The 19,599-nt window shown below is 46.8% G+C and overlaps 1 protein-coding gene across 1 annotated transcript; it reads right to left on the reverse strand.

The window, feature by feature from the left end:
* Nucleotides 1–9,131: 9,131 nt before the first annotated feature.
* OCSTAMP (osteoclast stimulatory transmembrane protein) lies at nt 9,132–18,514 on the reverse strand. Its single transcript, XM_003936482.4, is given in 5 exon segments — nt 9,132–9,365; nt 9,367–9,428; nt 9,431–9,785; nt 13,081–14,083; nt 18,471–18,514. Coding segments are annotated over 5 exon segments (1,698 nt in total).
* Nucleotides 18,515–19,599: the final 1,085 nt, after the last annotated feature.

A 19,599-nucleotide genomic window follows, 5' to 3' on the forward strand; every position in this document is an offset into this window, starting at 1 on the left:
CCAGCTAATTTTTTGTAATTTCAGTAGAGACAGGGTTTCACCATGTTGACCAGGATGGTCTCGATCTCTTGACCTCGTGATCCACCCGCCTCGGCCTCCCAAAGTGCTGGGATTACAGGCTTGAGCCACCGCACCCGGCCATTGCTGGCTTTTAATACGTGAAAGCTGAAGATAAATCAGAGTATTTCTAAAGAAAATGATCTATTAGCCGTAACCTCATTTCCCAGAGATACCCAAGTTTAAGTTTAGGTGCACATTCTTCTGACAGTTTTATAAAGAGGAACTCATATGGGTCTAGTAATTTGCTATTATTTTAATCAGCAACACAGTTAATATACTTTAATGCCACAAATGATCACATATACATTGTGAGTAATATAGAAAATAACTTTACACCCACAAGGAAAATAACAGCCATGCATGGCTTAACAGTGGGGATACGTTCTGAGAAATGTGTCTTTAGGCAATCTCACCTTTGTATGAGTATCATGGAGTGTTCTTACGCAAATCTAGATGATATAGCCTACTACACACCTAGGCTGTATGGTGTAGCCTATTTTTCCTAGGCTACAGACCTGTGTAACATGTTGTCCTGAATACCATATGTAATGGTAACACAATGGTATTTGTGTATGCAAACATATCTAAACATAGGAAAGGTACAGTACACATACAGTATTACAGTCTTATGAGACCACAGTTGTATACGCAGTACATTGTTGACTGGAACATTCCTATGTCATACATGACTGTATATGCATTGTATACATATAGAATAAATAGAATTTTCTAACACTTTACTCATTGGAAGGCATGAAAGTTGCTGACAAAGTTATGATGTATTATTATTCAATTCCAGAAGAAAACAGTTAGCAACTGGTGGTAGCTGGTCTTCAAAGATGGCACCCAATGAACTAAACTTCAAGAGGACTCCAGCCAGAGCCACCATCTGCTTTCAACTGCATGAAAGACCCTGAGTGTGGACAGCTTGTAAGTGAAACTTCAGGATCATGAAAGATAATAATAATAAATGATGTTGCTTTACACCAATAACCAATACAGATAGTCAGATAGTGATTGAGGACAGGAATTCCAAGCCAAAGGAAGGTATAGGTAGGGTTTACTACCAGACCCAAAGAACGAGGAGTTTCAGCATTGCAGGAGGGGAGGGCAGAGCAGGGCTGAGGGCAGGGGAGCGAAGGAATAGAGAGAGAGGGACAAGGGAAGAAGAAGAAAAAAGGCAGACTGGCAAGCCCACACTGTATACTGCGGTTTCCATGAAGGCCACTGAGTGGCAGCATTGGCACAGGCCAGTGGTTGTCAGACTGACCATTGCTTTGCCAGGCAACCTTGCTGTGAAAGCTGTGTCTGCAAAGTAAAGAAGTCCTGGCTGACAGCGAGTGCTGAGGAAGGCCTGGGAAGGCCTAGATCTTGCTGATACATCAAATAATGTCGACCTCCCACAGCTGTTAACCTGAGTCAATTATATGTGGTGGATGTGTTGTTTTTTATTCTGGTCCTCCTTTTTCTGAGAACAAACACTTCAATTTTTGGCAGGGGGGAAACTACACCACCACCACTCAGCTCTGCCATATAGAGTCCCATAGGCTGTGCACTGCACAACTCCAGAGAGTCCATCCATTTAGACTGTGCTGAGTGGTGCCTACTTGAAATGAGCAGTGCCTAACCTGTATGACTGTCAATAACAGCCCTTGAAAGATAGTCCAAGTTGCCCATTGTGCTTCTGGTCTAGATGCAGGCACATTATCTGAACCAAACGTATCATGGATTTGATTTTGAATCCTGAGCGGAATGTTCACCCTGACATGAATGCTGTGAAGCAACTTCCAGTTAGCTCCAGCTATATGGATCTCCAGAGTTCTCCCTGGTTCTGTTTTTTTTCCAACTCCAATAGAAATCAAATTCCCTTTTGATTTAGTTGCCCAGAGATACTTTCTCTTGCTAGCAACCAAAGAACTCCAAAAAGTCACAATCTATGCCTCAAACCTTTCTCAAGGAACCAGATTTCAGCAAAAGGTCTTGGGTATTAAGATTAAGGTTAGTCTTTATTCATTATCTATTCATTTATTCATCCAGCAAATATTTTGGGGGTACCTACTATGTGCGAGGCAATGTTTTAGACCAGGCGTCCCCAAACTACAGCCCACAGGCCACATGCGGCCCCCTGAGGCCATTTATCTGGCCCCCCGCCGCACTTTGGGAAGGGGCACCTCTTTCATTGGTGGTCAGTGAGAGGAGCACAGTATGTGGCAGCCCTCCAACGGTCTGAGGGACAGTGAACTGGCCTCCTGTGTAAAGTTTGGGGACGCCTGTTTTAGACTCTAGGACTCAGTAGTGAAGAAGCCAGACATGCATGGTTACTGCCTTCATATAGGCTGCCTATTCAAAATCTGGTGAGAAAGACCACAGTATGTAGGTGATTACAGAGAGCTATAGAATTCCGAATGGGGAAAAGTACTGTGAAAGAATAGAGTGGAAATGCTGTGTGGAAGATATTTCCACATAGGTAACATCTATTTTAGGCTTGCCACAAGCAAGCACTTTCTACCCTTTGTCACAGTTAATCCTCGGAACAGTGCTATAGGTTAAGTACTACTATAGATCCTATTTTACAGATGTATAAACTAAGCTTACATTAAGCATAACTGTACATTTAATAATTTAAAAATATAAATAGAATTTTCTCAAGACTTGGATCTTTCAATGATTAAAAATGGTTCAGTCCTGAGCAAACAGGGAGAAGTTGTCACTCTAATATATAACTTGGCTATGACCACACTGTTAGGAAGTGGTGGGGTAAGTATTGACTTCAGGTCTAGTTTTATCCTAAAGCTTGTGCACACAATGACTACCTGACAGGTGCCCTTGGGTGTTGTGGGCAGTGTGTGGAGAAAGGGGGGAGAGTGGAAGAGGCTGGAGGCAAGGAGGCCAAAAGGGAAACTGAGGCAATGGCCCAACACCCAATGGACATGGAGAAGGGAGTAGCTGATTAGATGTGAAGGGTGGAGAGGACAGAAGATCTGGGATGACACGGGGGGTTAGGTGTAGGGGTGGGGTGGAAGTGGTCTGTGAGGAGGAAGAATTCAAGGTTGGCCATGTTGGGTTTGCCACCTGGGCCCAAATGCCAGTAGGCAGTTGGAGAAGAATCACAGGGTTAGAGAATCCTCATAGCTCAGCTTGTCAGCACCAAGAGCCATGTTAGAGATCAATATCAACCAAGGGTCCTGGCTGCAAGCAGCAGATACGGACTCACAAACAGAAGCAAAAAAGGGCACTTTTCAATAAAGATGTTAAATATAGGAGACTCACGAGGAGGCTTATGAAACCAAGTTAGAATATGGGTAGGAACCAAGGTAGGGGGGGTGGTCGGAGTCAATCACAGGATCACCTGGCAAGGATGCCACTACCACCATTGCACCTGGAAAGTGGATGCTAAGCTGCTGTCACTGCCTCCAGGGCCACTGAATAATGGAAACCACTACTGCTGTTGCTGGCATAAAATAAATGCATGAAAGAGTGCGTTTTCCCAAATGCGCTCTTCTGGTGCATTTATATGTGTTAGTTGGTAGAGGCATCTGTTTGTCTGAACTTAGGTCACATGGCCCATTCCCAAGTGCCAGGGGGCAGAGAAAGCAGATAACCAGCTTTTCAGGTTTCCCTAGTGGGAGAAGGTGCCCTGCCTTCTAGCAAGATTTACACAGTGAATAATTTGCCATATACAAAGGGGATGATCAGAAGTGAGGTAACCAGAATGAATGAATAAACGAATAAAAATAAAATGTCTAGTACAACTTCTGCAGCTCTCAGATACACTCATGTCATTTTATAGATGATGCACAGAGAAAAATCCTGTGGCTCAATGAGCAGAGCTGTCCAAAATCATCCCCAGCAAGTTCTCATGAGGTTGCACAGAACTTGAAGCAACTAAGTCATTGCAATAGACCGAATGTTTGTGTCCCCCGAGAATTCATACATTGAAATCCTGAAATCCTAACTCCCAGTGCAATGATATAGGAGGTGGGGCCTCTGGGAGGTGATTAGGTCATGAGAATGGAGTCCTGTCAATGCTACCTTTTTTTTTTTTTTTTTTTTTTTTTTTTTTCTGTTCTGGATCACTTGGTCTCAAAGAATTCCTAAAAAGTTCCTCTTTTTAGGGGAAAAGCTTTCAAGAACTTCATTAACCACACTTAAGTTTCTGGGACTCAGTTAACTCCTTCTCCCAAGGACATGTGTGTATCTGGGAAAGGCAATGCTTAACAACTTCCAATAAAGCACCAAGAGTGACTTGGTATCACCTGTGGAGAATAAGTACCAGTAAATTGTTTGGGGAGAGGGAGTGACCCAGGTTCCTTAAATTGAAACAGGGACACCATGCCTGTTAGTAAGTCTGGTCCTGGTGGCCTTTGACCATCCTCCTTCCCCATATTAGGAGGCTAGGTGGTCCCAGAAGCCTGGATCCAGGGCTCAAGCCTGGGTTAGACCAGGGAGGTGGCTCCAGGCTCCCACCTAGTACCTCCTTGGGCTCGTCAGTCAGAGTTACAGTGCCAGGCTGAGTGCAAACGCCTTTCTCCACCTGCATTGCCTAAGCTTGCTCTGCAGGAGTTAGCAGGACTGACAGGTAAAGGGGAGGAGGGCTGGGAGAGGGCTACCAGCTCTAATGCCATTTGTCATCATCTTGACTAGAGCTGCAGCAAGGGTCACACAAGCCTTCTGAATTGCTTATGGAGCCTCCTCTGGGAGCTGAGATACATTAGCTGGGATGGAGCCATCAAGGCAGATGGATCAAGAGGTGGGGGTAAGATACAGGCTAGGATGGGGAGCTGGCTAGACTTAGAGAGGTGGAGTTGAAGGCTACTGGCTGTTTCCCTCATCTCCTATGTGAAAAAAAGAGAAGAGGAGGAGGAGGAGGAGGTGGGGAGGGGGAGGGGGAGGGGGAGGGAGGAGGAGGAGGATGTAGGAGGAGGAGGTGGGAGGAGGAGGCGGGAGGAGGAGAAGGAGGATGTAGTCTTCCTACATCTAGAAGAGTTCTTGGCAGATATTAGGTGCTCAATACATGTTAGATAGATAGATACATTGAGTGAATGAATGAACCAGACCCAAGCCTTTCTGAGTTATTTTCATCTTGCCCACCCTCCCTCAAATCTCAAACACGTATCCCTCCCCTCCAGCCCACAGAGAAGGTCTGATGATGTCTTGTAGTTGAAGGTGTGAGTGTCTTAATGGCAGGTCCCTATGAGAACACCAGAGAAGAGAAAGCCACAATGGTCATGAACTAATGGTGGAATTTTAGGACTGAGGAACAGTAGTTGAATGGGGTGGATGGCTCTCAAGTGCCCTAAACCAGGGCAAGGAGTTTTGGGAACCTGTGCAAAGGGCAGTCAGATATGAGTCTGCTTGCTTCTAACACAGAGCTCCCAAAACTCTTGTAGATATGGGTGCTAGGGGAACCTTTTGTTCTAATATCTGGTCTTTGACCATGGGATCATGACACAAAGCTCCTGAGACCTTTGTGATTTCGAGGATGATAGGAGAGTATGACACAGAGCTTCTAAATCCCTTGAAATTTCCTGGGTAATGGAAATATCACTGGAAGGACCAAGCCATGATTAGCAGCTTTGAAATTTCAGCAACCGTCATCCTCCTGGGATGAGAGAGGGGCTGAAATTGGCTTAATAATTGATCATGCCTATGTGATGAAGCCTCCATAAAAATCTCTGAACTGCAGGGCTTGGGGAGCTTGGGTTGCTGAACACGTAAGGGTTCCTGGAGGATGGCGTGCTCCTAGAGGACATGGAATCACTGTGCTCCTTCCCCCGTACCTTGCTTTGCGCGTCTCATCCATGTGTCTGCTCATCGGTATTCTTTGTAATATCCTTTATAATAAGTGGGTAAGTGTAAATAAGCATGCCTCTGAGTTCTCTGCACCATTACAGAGAACTTTCAAACCTGAGGAGGGAGTCACGGAAACCCCAATTTATAGTTGGTCAGTTAGAAGGGTGCTGACCACCTGCTACTTGCAATTAGCACACGAAGTGGACGTAGTCTTGTGGGACTGAGCCCTTAACCTATGGGATCAGACTCCAACTCCAGGTCGATAGTGTCAGAATTGAATTGAATGACAGGATATGCCGTTGGTGTCTGCTGGAGAATGGCTTGAGTTGGGGAACACTCCCATATGTTTTGGTCACAGAAGTGTTGTCTGTTGAGTGTTGAGAGTACAGTGGGAGGAAACTGTTTTTTCCTACCATTCACACTGACAGCTGAGAGTTGGGGAATAAATACCCAGATTTCCTGCCATGCTCTTGGGGAGACAACTCTGGTACAGATGCTGCACTATTTGGCAGAGTTGCCCAGAGAGACAGCCTGAGTCTTCCACAGCAGCAACCTGTTTGATAATACAACCTGCAGAGGCTTTTCTCCCTGTCTTCTCTTCTCTATTCCCCTACTGATGCTTCCTGGAATCACGTCCCAATTAAACTACCTGCACATAAATTCTTGTCTCAGGGTTGACTTCTGGGGAATCTCAGCTCTATAGTTACCTGTGCATAGCAAATGACCACAAATGTAGTGGTTTAAAACAACATACATTTCTTATTTCCGTTTCTGCAGGTCAGGAGCTCAGATATGGTTTAGCTGAGTCTTCTGCTTTAGGGTGTCTGAGTGTTAGAATCAAGGTGTCAGCCAGGTAGGTCTTGAGTCCTAAGTGAAGACCCAACTGGGCAAGGATCCACTTCCAAGCTCACTTAGAAGGTTGTTGGCAGAAGACATTTCTTGAGGTCTGTAGGACTGAGGCCTGCCATTTCTTTTATATGGCCTTAGCAACATAGCATTTTGCTTTATCAAACCATGCAAGCCAAGAAGAAAGCAACAGAGAAAGGTTGCTAGCAAGATGGAAATGATGATTTTATGTAGCTTAATCACCGAAATGACATCCCATCACCTTTGTCACATTTGATTAGCTAGCAGAGAGCCAAGGTCCTGCCCCCGTTCAAGGAGAAGGGACCACATAAGGGCATGAATACGAGGAGGTAGGGATCATTGGGGGCGATTTTAGATGTCTGTCAGCCATACCAACTAACAGACATCTAAAAACTAAAATCTCGAAAGTAGCCCATGTAGTTTAGGAGTTCTACATCTGTTCTAAGGAAAGCTTCTGATGTAAACAAGAAAATGAAGATGTTCATTACAACTTTTTTTTTTTTTTTTTGAGACCAAGTCTCGCTCTGCTGCCCAGGCTGGAGTGCAGTGGTGTCATCTTGGCTCACTGCAACCTCCGCCTCCCAGGTTCAAGTGATTCTTCTGCCTCAGCCTCCCAAGTAGCTGGGACTACAGGTGTGTGCCACCATACCTGACTAATTTTTTGCATTTTTAGTAGAGACGAGGTTTCACCATGTTAGCCCGGATGGTCTCGATCTCATGACCTTGTGATCTACCCACCTTGGCCTCCCAAAGTGCTGGGATTACAGGCATGAGCCACCATGGAAAACTAGACACCACCTAATCATCTATTAATAGGGGAACTGCTAAATAACTAATAACATATCAATGCTCTTTAACAATAAAAAGGGCCATGGCATATTGTTGAGTGAAAACACACTCTACAGTGCTATATATATGGCATCATGTTACTTAAAACGCAACAAACAATATTATGTATTTCTATACTCTGTTTACATACACATATATGTATAGAAACATATTTGAAGAGTACCCACCCAACTGACAATCCTGGTTATGACTGTGGTGCCAAAGAAGTCAAACTGATTTGAGTGTGGTTGTCAAAGGGGATTTTACTCTTATTTGAGAGACTGGTTAAGTTCATGAATCATGGCAGCTGGGCTAGTTGGGTTTAAATCCCGGCTCTGCAGTTTATTGGCTGAGTGACTTTGGGCAAAATACTTAACCTCTCTAAATCTGTTTCTTCTCCTCTAAAAGAAGGATGATAATGCCATTGATAATTTTAGCATAAGGCTAACTCCTTACATATTTTAAGTTTGTCCTTGCCTGCCACGGTGGCTCAGACCTATAATCCCAGCACTTTTGGAGGCCGATGTGGGAGGATTACGAGGTCAAGAGATCGAGACCATCCTGGCCAACATGGTGAACCCCCATCTCTACTAAAAATACAAAACTTAGCTGGGCATGGTGACATGTGCCTGTAGTCCCAGCTACTCGGGAGGCTGAGGCAGGAAAATCGCTTGAACCTGGGAGGCAGAGGTTGCAATGAGCCAAGATCGCGCCACTGCATTCCAGCCTGGCGACAGAGCGAGACTATTAAAAAAAAAAAACAATAAAAAGTTTGTCCTAAAAGTTTCTCCATACATAGTGAACTGTAACCTACCTGGATGTGTAAACAGAGTGTAACTTACTCTTGTACCGATCACTGAGTTTCCACTTAAGCAAAGGTGGCCAACTGTTCAAATTGTGCGCGAGTAAGGCAAATGCCAAGCTGCAACGAATCCAGCTGTTTCTGTACCTCACGTGTGTTTCTGTACCTCACACGTGTGTTTCTGTACCTCACATGTGTTTTCTGTACCTCACACGTGTTTTCTGTACCTCACACGTGTTTTCTGTGCCTCACACGTGTTTCTGTACCTCACATGTGTTTTCTGTACGTCTTTCCTTTTTCTGTCCATATATATTATCTGACCATGTTGCACCTCCCTCCCCGAGTCGTTCTGAACCTATTCTGGCTCTGGGGCTGCGTTCTCTGCTCAATTAAACTCTGTCACATTTCATTTAAGTTTTTAACTAAACAAGTATTTGTCGTTTATCTGAAATCCAAGTTGAACTGAATGTGCTATATTTTAATTTGGCCATCTAATCCTGGCAATGGAAAGACCCTGAAGAAATCTGAGGCAGAGGAATAACATAATCGAATTTAAGGTTTAATAAATACATTTATTTATGTAATTAAAACTGTGGGTTACTGTCCATGAGCTTAGAGGATTTCGAAGCATATAAATAAGTTCCAGGAACATTTAGAGAAATTCGTGATGTGAGGTCTCCATCTACCAGGTAGAGCCGTTGGTGCAGGTGAGATGAGCCTGGAGGAAACATGAGCTGTCTCTGCACTTCTTTGACTTCACCTTTGCATGGTTCGTTACCTGTCATCCAGGCCTGTCACGCCCAGTATCTCCTTCCATCCTGACCACACCCCTGTGTGGAAAGTAGGTCACATCAATGGTAACTACGAGATCGTTACGCAGATGTAGAAACTGAGGCTCAGAGAGGTGAAGTGACCTACCAAAGTCACACAGGGAGGCGGTACAAGGGCAATGGGTGCCACTCAGCTCTGTGCAACTCCAAAGCACTTTCCCCTCTTCCTCACTGCTCTCGGTTCTTCAAGGCATCCAGCCTGTGGTCTATCCATGCTGGAGGCTTGCAGACAGGTCTGTGTGTGGGGCACAGGAAGGAACCCCCAGGGACAGCTGGTGGCCTTGGTGCCTGTTGTGTCTTCGCTGGAGCCGGGCGTGCAGGTGGCGGACCCTCCTCGCCTCCTGGGCTGTGAAGAAGGAAGCAGCAATGGCATGCCGCAGGCGGCGGGCATAGGCCTCCAGGAGCACCATGGAGCCTGCCAGGAGCTGCAGGGCCCCCGAGGCCAGTGGGGCAGCCATTTGGGGACGCCGGGCAGGTAGCAGTGGGCAGTGGGCAGAGGTGAGGCGGAGCTCCCACTGGTAGGAGCTGTGGACAGAGAGGAAGGGGCTCTCCGGAGGTGGCTGGTTGAAGAGGAAAGGGATGAAGCCCAGGACGGTGTATGCCACCTTGGGAAAGAAGAAAAAGGCAGCGTCAACTGAGGGCCCCTCTGGGCACTCCCCACCTCTAGAGGAGGCTGGTCCAGGTTTCCCTGACTTCATCTGCAAAATGGGTACAGAAATAACTTCTGTTTCCCAGGGTTTGAGGAAGACCCAATGAGACTAGGAGTCTGAAACAGGTTCTTTTGCCAAATAAAAATCACCATACAAATATTACTATCGTTAGCATCTTTGAGCAGAGTATTTTAGAGAAAACAAATTGTTTATGGATGGTTGCTCTTTGCTGAGTCCTTAGTGAATACTTCAGATGTTCTATTCCATCCAATATACAGAATTCCATGGGTCGAGCCCAAGAGGAGCCTAATTTCAAAGATAGGAAGTGGCTGGGCAGGGTGGCTCATGCCTGTAATCCCAGGACTTTGGGAGGCTGAGGTGAGTGGATCACTTGAGGTCAGGAGTTTGAGACCACCTTGGCTAACATGGTGAAACCCCGTCTCTACTAAAAATACAAAAAATTAGCTGGGTGCGGTGGCGCGTGCCTATAATCCCAGCTTCTGTGGCTGAGGCATGGGAATAGCTTGAGGCCAGGAGGAGAGGTTGCAGTGAGATCGAATCACTGCACTCCAGACTGGGCAGCATAGCAAGACTCCATCTCAATAAAAAAAAGAGATATGAAGCCCAAAGCCACACATGGGTTGCATGTTGCCGACCCAGGAGTCAGTCTCAGCCAAGGTGGGTCCCTGTGTCCTGCTTGTAAACATTGGGTCCCGCAGTTTCCATGGATACATCCAGGTGAGGAAGAATGGTATCTAGAGAGCCAGGGAAGAAGGAAGTTCACCATTTGAGCTTTGGAACCGAACTGGGTTGGATTCTGCTCTAACCCAGGGGTAGAGGGATAGCCTGCCACACCCTAAATGGTTCAACTGAACGTAGGAGAAACTCCCAAAGCTTTCAGAAAAGATGAAATAACATCAAATCAATGAGTGGGCCTGGCCAATTTATGCCTTCCTAGAGGATCTGAGTGGGGGCCCTCAAAAGTGCAAGCCCACAGCTTGCAAGAAAATGCTGGAAACAATGGTGGAGCATCGCTGAGGCTCTGGAAGGCACAGAGAATGACATTGGAGGAAAAGTCTCAGAGATTGACTCCTCGGCCAGAGTCATTGAGAAAAGTTGGCTTGAATGTTTTAGGAAAACCATCCCTTCCCTTCCCTTCCCTTCCCTTCCCTTCCCTCCCCTCCCCTCCCCTCCCCTCCCCTCCCCTCCCCTCCCCTCCTCTCCCCTCCCCTCCTTTCCCCTTCCTCCTTCTCTGTCTCTGTCTCTGTCTCTGTCTCTCTCTTTTTCTCTCTCTCCTGTTTTCTTGCTTTCTTTCTTGATGGAGTCTCGCTCACTGAGGTTGGAGTACAGTGAAGCAATCTTAGCTCACTGCAAGCTTCACCTCCCAGGTTCAAATGATTCTCTCACTTCAGCCTGCCAAGTAGCTGGGATTACAGGCATGCACTACCATGCCCAGCTAATTTTTGTATTTTCAGTAGAGATGGGGTTTTACCATGTTCGTGAAGCTGGTCTTGAACTCCTGACCTCAAAGTGCTGGGATTACAGGCATGAGCCAACATGTCTAGCCCCCTATTTTTCTTTTTATGTATACATGAGAAAGAAATGACAAAATAAACCTATGTTAAATAATAAGTGAACTATTTCATACAATTAAAATTCTACGTGATAAGAAAGCATTGTGTCAAGATTGAATTGGTAGATTTTCTGCCCTAAGGATACATAAAATAATGGTGTGACTTGCTATTGATGACATCTTAGATTTGGTGAAAAACAGTAAATCAGGGAACATACTTAGAACATTGCCTGACACATTTCTTTACTGTGACCTATGGTAAGAAATGCATTTTACAGGCCAGGCATGGTGGCTCATGCCTTTAATTCCAACACTTGGGGAGGCTGAAGTGGGAGAAGTGCTTGAGCCCAGAAGTTTGAGAGTAGCCTGGGCAACATAGTGAGACCCCATCTCTAAAAAAAAAAAAAATTAGAAATGAACTGGGTGGTGGTGGTGGTGTGTGTCTGTAATCTCAACTACTTGGAAGGCAGAGGTAGGTGAAGTAGGAGGCTCATTTGAGCCCAGGAGGTCAAGGTTACAGTGATCTGTGATTCCACCACTACACCACTGCATTCTGGCCTGAGCAAAAGAGTGAAACCTTGTCTTAAAAAAGAAAAGAAAAGAAATGCATTTTACAGCATCTTCAAAGCACAGATTTTACTGTAATTGAAGAAAATATTCACAAAATCATACACTCCCTTATTGCCTACAATATAATCTTATAATTTTCCAGTCTATTCTGTTTCATTAAAAAGCTGTCTATGACTCCTTAAATTGATTAAATGATTTTGTGCAGTTTGAAAAACACTTTCTTCGTATGTAATAAGTACTTGATAAATATAAACTGTTAATATTATTAGCTCAGAGTCTGACACTTTGACATGGTTTATGCAATGGACTTTTGTGTGAGATCTCACTACTAGAAATAAAAAATAAAAAGATCTGTGGCAAAAGAAAGGATCGAAAAACACAACTCTTGATCTGTTAGTAATGCATCCAATTATAAGTCGATAGTGAATATTTTTTATATCACTATTAAAATAGTAAATATCGCAGGCTGTGCAGCCCATACAGTCTCTGTTGCAATTACTCAACTTATCCTTTGTAGGGCAGCCACAGACAACACACCAACAAATGCCATGGCTGTGTTCTAAAAAAATCTTTATTTACAAAACCAAGAAGCCATTGGATTCATCCTGAAGGCTGTAGCTGGCTGCCTCCTGATCAAGGCCATTTCAAAGCCCTCCTTCAGTCCGACATAGACAGACGTGAGCTATTAATAACAGCCACTCTTTATTAAATATCTCTGATGCGGCACGGAGCTTACTAGGTACTTTAAGACATTGTAAGCCACACAGTAGCCTCGTAGGGTTAGGAGGATTGATCCAACTTGTACAAATGAGAAAGGTGAGGCTAGGATGTGCTGCCACTTGTGAAGAGTGACCTTGGGGGCAAGTTATTTTAAGGTGTCTGGGTTTCAGCATCCTCACCTGCAATAGGGAGTAAAATAGAACCCACTTCCTAGGGCTGTTGTGAGTATCTGATGTGTCCCTCTACCCATGGCATGGGGCCCCATGGCTGATTCAGGGGCTATTTCTTGGAGGCAAATCCAATTTAATCACAAGTCAAGGGTTTAACAGACCCTCCCCCTTCCCTTAAGGCAAAGACTCTGTTCCCTCTTCCCATGATCACACTTACATCATACTTGACAGAGAGTGTGATGGGCATGGTTGGCAACTTCTGAGCCCAGTCCACGGTCGCCTGTGCCAGGAGGAAGGCCACATGATCTGTGGCCACCGCCACAGCCGTGCCCACCAGCAGCAGGCCAAGCAGCCCCAGCCTTAGAAGACAACTCAACAGCTCCTCCTGTGACAGCCTCAGCCGAGCTGCCTGGAGCAGCCAGGTGGGCGGAGGGGCCACAAGGTGTGTAGCCTGGGCCTGTGCCAACTGCTGGGTCAGCTGATGTGTGGCATAGATATTGTCGAACCGCAGGTCCGTCAGGTAGCAATGGAGGTACCGGGCCGACTCCACCAGGAGGCCCAGCATAAACAGCCCTGTGACCACTCGCTGGGTCCCTAGTGCTGTTGCCCGGGCCAGGGACTCCAGACCAGAGAAATCCTCTAGGACCTGCTGAGTGGCCCTGAGCATGTGAAGGTAGAAGGCAGAGCCATTGCCCTGAGTCTCAAATGTCAGGCCCCGGCTGCCCACCTGGCCTGCAGGGCCCAGAGCCCTGGACGCTGCGTGCAGCTGGTGAGTGGTGTTGAGCAGACCCTCCAGGGAGCCCTCGGTGACACACCTCAGCACCTGCCCAGCTGCACCCACGTTGGCCAGGACATTGGGCACCACAGCAATGGCCAGGGTGGCAGTGCTATAGGAGAGGAGCAGCTGGCGGCCTTGCTCTGTGCCCAGGGTGGGCACGCTGAGTGCAAACAGGCAGCGGACTGGGGGCACCAGGCCCAGGCCCAGGAAGACCAGGAGGCCACAGCCAGCGGCCACCTTGGCTGAAGGTCCAGGAGGATAAAGCAGCGAGGACGCCAGCCAGTGATAAGCCAGACCCGCAGCAGCAGCGGCCAGGGAAGCACACAGGAGGAGCTGGGTCAGCAGCTGGCCACAGCTGGCTGGAACAGGCTGGGAGAAGGCATCCCAGGCAGCCTGCAGTGGGGCAAGGGCCTTCCAGAGCCCCGAGCGCCAGGACCTCCACCTGCACACAAAGAAATTGAGGGGCGTTGCTCTCAGGAGGTGGGTGGGGGTCTGTCCACTGTCCCTGCCCCACAAACCCATCACTTGGCTCTGATAACAGACTCCACCCCCTTTTTTTTTTTTTTTTTTTTTTTGAGATAGAGTCTTGCTCTGTCGCCTAGGCTGGGGTGCAGTGGCACGATCTCAGCTCACTGCAACCTCTGCCTCATGGGTACAAGCGATTCTTCTGCCTCAGCCTCTTACGTAGCTGGGATTACAGGCACGTGCCACCATGCCTGGCTAATTTTTGTATTTTCAGACAGGGTTTTACCATGTTGGTCAGACTGGTCTCGAACTCCTGATCTCGTGATCTGCCTGCCTTGGCCTCCCAAAGTGCTGGGATTACAGGTGTGAGCCACCACGCCTTGCCTACTCCACCCTTTTAGTTACCCAGGTGGACCCATCAGAGTAACTCACTCTATACCCACGTGACACAAGTTGAACCAATCAGAACCTTCCCCAGGATTATTCTCACTGCAACTGTCAGGGAAAAGCCCAACTCCCATGTAGTTCCTGAGGATGCGAGGTTGAATGTCTGCCCTGCTTGAGACTATAATTACAGTTTTGTGAAGGCAACTGGTCTAAGAGAACAAAAGAGTCATGGAGCGAGAAGCCCAGGTGAAAGAGAGAGAATGAATAAGAGAAGAGAGAAAAAGAGAAACAATTCCACTTGAATTCATAGTCTTGGTGGCTTGCTGTATGATTCTGGACCTTCTATTCTTTCTGGACTTCTGGGTCTCCTCTCTAATTTAGGGATGAGAAGGGTGGACTAGTTGGCCTCTGAGGAATTTTTATAGTCTATCATTCTTATGTTTATTAACTCAACAAACATTTATTAAGCAACAACTTTGTGTTAATCATAGGAGAAACAGAAATGAAAAAAACAGAAGTCCTCACCTTCCTGGGGCTTGTACTATGATAAGAGTGATGGGTAAGGCATAGTAAGGAAAGCTTAGATTCTGAAAGCATTTTGTTGGCAGAGTCAACAAGATTTGCAGAGGCTGATTGGTTGACGGGTGTGAGAGAATGAGGGGAGTCAAGGAGGACGAGGAGCTTTTGTGTCTGAGCAACTGGAAGCACTTAGGTGTCATTTCCTGAGAGGAGAACTCTGTGGTCAAAACAGTTTTGAGTGGAGGGGGAGAGAGGAGGAATTCAGTTCAGAACCCTTAAATTTGAGATTCAGTTGAGCCATTCTGTGGAGCTTTTGAGAACGTGGTTGGAAAGAGAAGTCAGGAATTCAGACAGGAGGTCAGGCTGGAGTTATAAAGTTGGGAGTCATCGATTTACAGATGGCTCCCAACTTTATATCCCTACCTGAAGCCATGGTGCATAATGAGATTCCTTAAGAGAATGTGTCGCTGGGGAGGAAAGACGTCCAAGAACACGCCTCAAGGCAATTCAGCCAAGAAGACTGAGAAACCAATGTGATACCTGTGAGGCCAAGGAAACAAAATGTTTAGAGGAGAAGGGAGTGATCAAATACGTCAAATGCAGCCAAAGGTCAAGAAAAATGAGGACTGGCCAATGCCTTTTAGCCACTTAGAGGTCACTGCCGACCTTGGCAGGAGAGACTGGAAGGAGAAGAATGGGAGACACAAATATAGACCACTCTTTCCAGTAATTTCTGCGGTCGAAGAGCAGAGAAATAAAGCGGTAGCTGGTAACTACAGGAAATTGGACCACAAGAATTCATGTAAAGTGAGGAAATCTGTAGCATGTTTACAGATGGAAGATCTCATCGAGAGGGGAGACACTGACAAAGGAGACTCCCTGGAGTGACATCTGGAGGGGCGGGGACAGAGGGTGAGACTGAGCCTTAGAATGGAGCAGGGGTCATTCATCCTTAATAGCATGTGGGAAAGCAGAGGAAATGGGTACAGGTGATGGTGAGTGAACAGGCAACGTGTGTGTATTGTGCGAAGTATCCTCTGATAGACACAGAAAAGAGTAATGCTAAGGGCGTGACCTCTGGACTGCCTGGGCTCCAATTCCTGCTCCATCACTTGCCAGCTTTGTGACCCTGGGTACATATCATAACCTCTCTGTGTCTCAGCCATCTCATCGGTAAAATGGTGCAATAAAAGTATGCACCTCCTAGGGTCACTTTGTTTCTGGTACAGGGTAAGCATCGCATCAGCTATCATCTACCACTAGAGTCAACTCCACTGGGGCAGGGACTTTGTCCCTTCTGATCACTGATATGTCCCAAGTGCCTACCCTAGTATCTGCCATGTAGTGGGCACTCCAAAAATATTCACTGACAGTAGCATGATCGATTGCTTCTGTTTGCTCAGGCTGGCAGAAAGCAAGGTCCGCAGAGAAGGTAAGATACTGGAGGAGGTGAGGGATGCTTGAAGAGGAAGAAGAAAGTACAAAACGGTTGTCCAGGAAGGTGGGAGAACAAATGAACTAGGGCAAGGACATATGGGCACCACCAAGGCCCACTGAGGTTAGAGATCTTGTGTTATCTTAAGTGAGAGCAGGCAGCAAGGTCCTATGTCAATATGGTTATCATGGGCAGGGAAGGTGGTGGGGAGGCTATCGCTGTGTTGGTTACAGGCAAAGCCACTGACTTGCTCCACCATTGCCAGCTCCAAGGATAAGCATGTGACCGGGTCTAGTTGATCCGAGTACCTCTGCTCCCCTGGCCGCAGTGACTGGTACGGGGATTGCGCCAGACAGGAGCTGGGCTGAGAGAGCTTTCCTCTGGGCTTTGCTGCAATGACTGAAAAAAAAAAAAACCTGCTCTTTGTCACCTTGAGAGCTAAGCTGGTAGGAGGGATGCCTTGAGCCTTGGGGACCACCTTGCAGTGTGAGTCAGCCTGGGATAAAGGCAACACAAGGAAAACAGCGCTAAGAAACAGAGAGAGAGGCCCAGTGGCCTTGCTGGCGTCCCTGGATCCAGGCATGCCTGAAGCCCAAATCTAGGCTGGACCACACAGTAGAAAATGTCTGTTTTTTTCAAGGCAGTGTGAGATCAATCTGTCACTTGCAACCAAATGAGTCCTGACTAATACAGAAATCTTTGTCACAGGGCTCCTGAAACAATAAAATGAAGTAATGCACGTGAAGCACTTGACACAGGGTCTGGTACAGAAGAAGGATCCTTTAACACTGCACCAGTTATTACCCTGACGATACTTACACCAACAATTAAATGTTCACTCGAGTCTCCTCTGTGCCAGGCTCTGTGCTGACAGCTGATCAAGATGACCAAGATGAATTAAGTCCTGGTCCCACGAAAGGAGTTCACAGTCTAATTGAGGAGACTTAAATAGATCATTAGAGTTTAAGTTCATTAAAAAAGAATTCTGAGGATGATATGCCTGGGGCGGGACTGGGATGGGATAGATGGAGAGTGAGTCTATTTTACTGGGGAATCAGGAAGGCTTCCTGGAGGAGGTGACATTCAAGCTGGGGGTGGAAGAACAAGTATCAATTTAAAGGTAGAGAAAGGAGTTGGACATCCCTAACAGAAGGAACAGCATGTGCAAAGGTCCTGCACTCTGACCAAACAGGAAACAGGGAAGCTGAGATGTAGTGAGGCCTGTGGGGCTGGAGTGGAAGTCACAGTCTTGAAGCCCTAAAGCTGAATCATACACAAATGCACTTTATTGTGGCTGTGTGTGTGTGTGTGTGTGTCTCTAAACTGCCTCATTTGGAAATAAGAAAGTTTCACATTAAAATCTGAATTTCCAGCTTTTCTTGAGAGATCAGAAGATCTAGGTTAGAGCTTCCAGCTTTGTAACAAGCAGAAGGAGCTGAGTATTCATTAACCCCCTTTGACAGAGGAGCAACCCTGCAGACTGCACCCGCTAATCAGTGAGCAGGTCTATCTGCAAACCCAGGCGGCCTCTCACAGGTGCATCCCCTTCCCAGCTCCCAAAGGTTTTTGAATTTGGGACTAACACCCACCTCCCCCCCCCCCCCCGGCCCTTCTACTATATAATTAACATTTGGAACACAATGGCTTTTGGAATAATAGCTTATAATAAAAACAAGTTTAAGGATTGAAAGCCAGTCCTAAGTCGTATTGGAAGACAAGCCCCTCGCTGGGTATTGTAAATGGCAAGGAAACCAGCTGCTGTTTGGTGAGTGCTTACTCTGAGCCAAGCACGTGCCAAGTTCTAAGCACGCATTTTCTCATTCAATTCTGGCAACAGTCTCATAGATGTCATTATTACTTCCATTTCACAGATGGGGAACTGAGGCTCAGAGAGGTGAGGATTTGCCGGAAGTCACACAGCCAGGGAATGGCAGAGCTGAAGATTTCGGTTCATATCCATCACCCCCGACAGCTGACTGTTTTCTCACCTGTAGCCCTCAGTGTCTAAAGTCCCCAGACCTACCTGGTCTTGACAAGGTGCTCAGCTTCTCCTGGGTGGCCTGGCATACTGCCTCAATGGCAGGGGTTTCAGGCGGGCAGTCTCTGGCAGCTGTGGCAGGTGGAGAGGAAGTAGGGGAATGGCCGGGACTTGGGACCTGCCACTTCTGCTTTTCCACTCTTTAATGAAGCTCTCCTGGCTGCCTTGTCCCGCCCTTTTTGGGGTCCACCTCCAAGAGGGTTGGGCAAAATGCCTCATCCTCTGCCCACAAACAGGAGCGGGTGGAAGGTGTGGGAAGAGAGAAAGACAGCCTTTTCTAAGCAGTGTCTCTAATCCAGGAAGGTAGAATTAGTCCCATTTTACAGACTAGGAAACAGAAGCACATAGAAACCATACAGCTCCCCTTTCCCTCCCACTCCATAGCGGTGTGCCCCAAGAGGAGCCTGATCCCTTCTCTTGGGACTCATAGGAGACAGTCAGACCTGGGAGCAGTGGCTCTGGTCTCCTTCCCCAGCTTCCTTCCTGTCTTTAGCCTGACTTGGGCCTAGCTTCAAATCTCAGCTCTGTCCCTCGCTAGCTATGAGACCTTGAACAGGTGACCTCATCTCTTTCTGTCTGTTTTCTCCTCTTAAAGAAAGTTAATAAGGCTGGGCACAGTGGCTCACTCCTATGATCCCAGCATTTTGGGAGGCTGAGGCAGGCAGATCACCTGAGGTCAGGAGTTTGAGACCATCCTGACCAACATGGTAAAACCCCCGTCTCTACTAAAAATACAAAAAATTGCCAGTTGTGGTGGCTCATGCCTGTAATCCCAAAAACTCGGGAGGCTGAGGCAGGAGAATCACTTGAACCCGGGAGGCAGAGGTTGCAGTGAGCTGAGATCGTGCCACTGCGCTCCAGCCTGGGCTTAGAGCAAGACCCTGCCTCAAATAAATAAATAAATAAATAAAAATAACAATTAACATTTATTGAGCACTTACTACGTATCAGTCACTCTTCTAAAGAATTTCTCTTCAAATTCACTGAGCCCTTACTTTGAATATCCCTTTATGGTAAGGATGTTATTTTCATTCTACAGCTCAGAAAACTGAGACCCAGAGAGCTACATCGCCAGCCACACCACTCAGCTATTAATGGTACTGCCACGATTTCG

Source organism: Saimiri boliviensis, chromosome 9 (assembly GCF_048565385.1).
Source record: "Saimiri boliviensis isolate mSaiBol1 chromosome 9, mSaiBol1.pri, whole genome shotgun sequence".
Lineage (NCBI taxonomy): Eukaryota > Metazoa > Chordata > Mammalia > Primates > Cebidae > Saimiri > Saimiri boliviensis.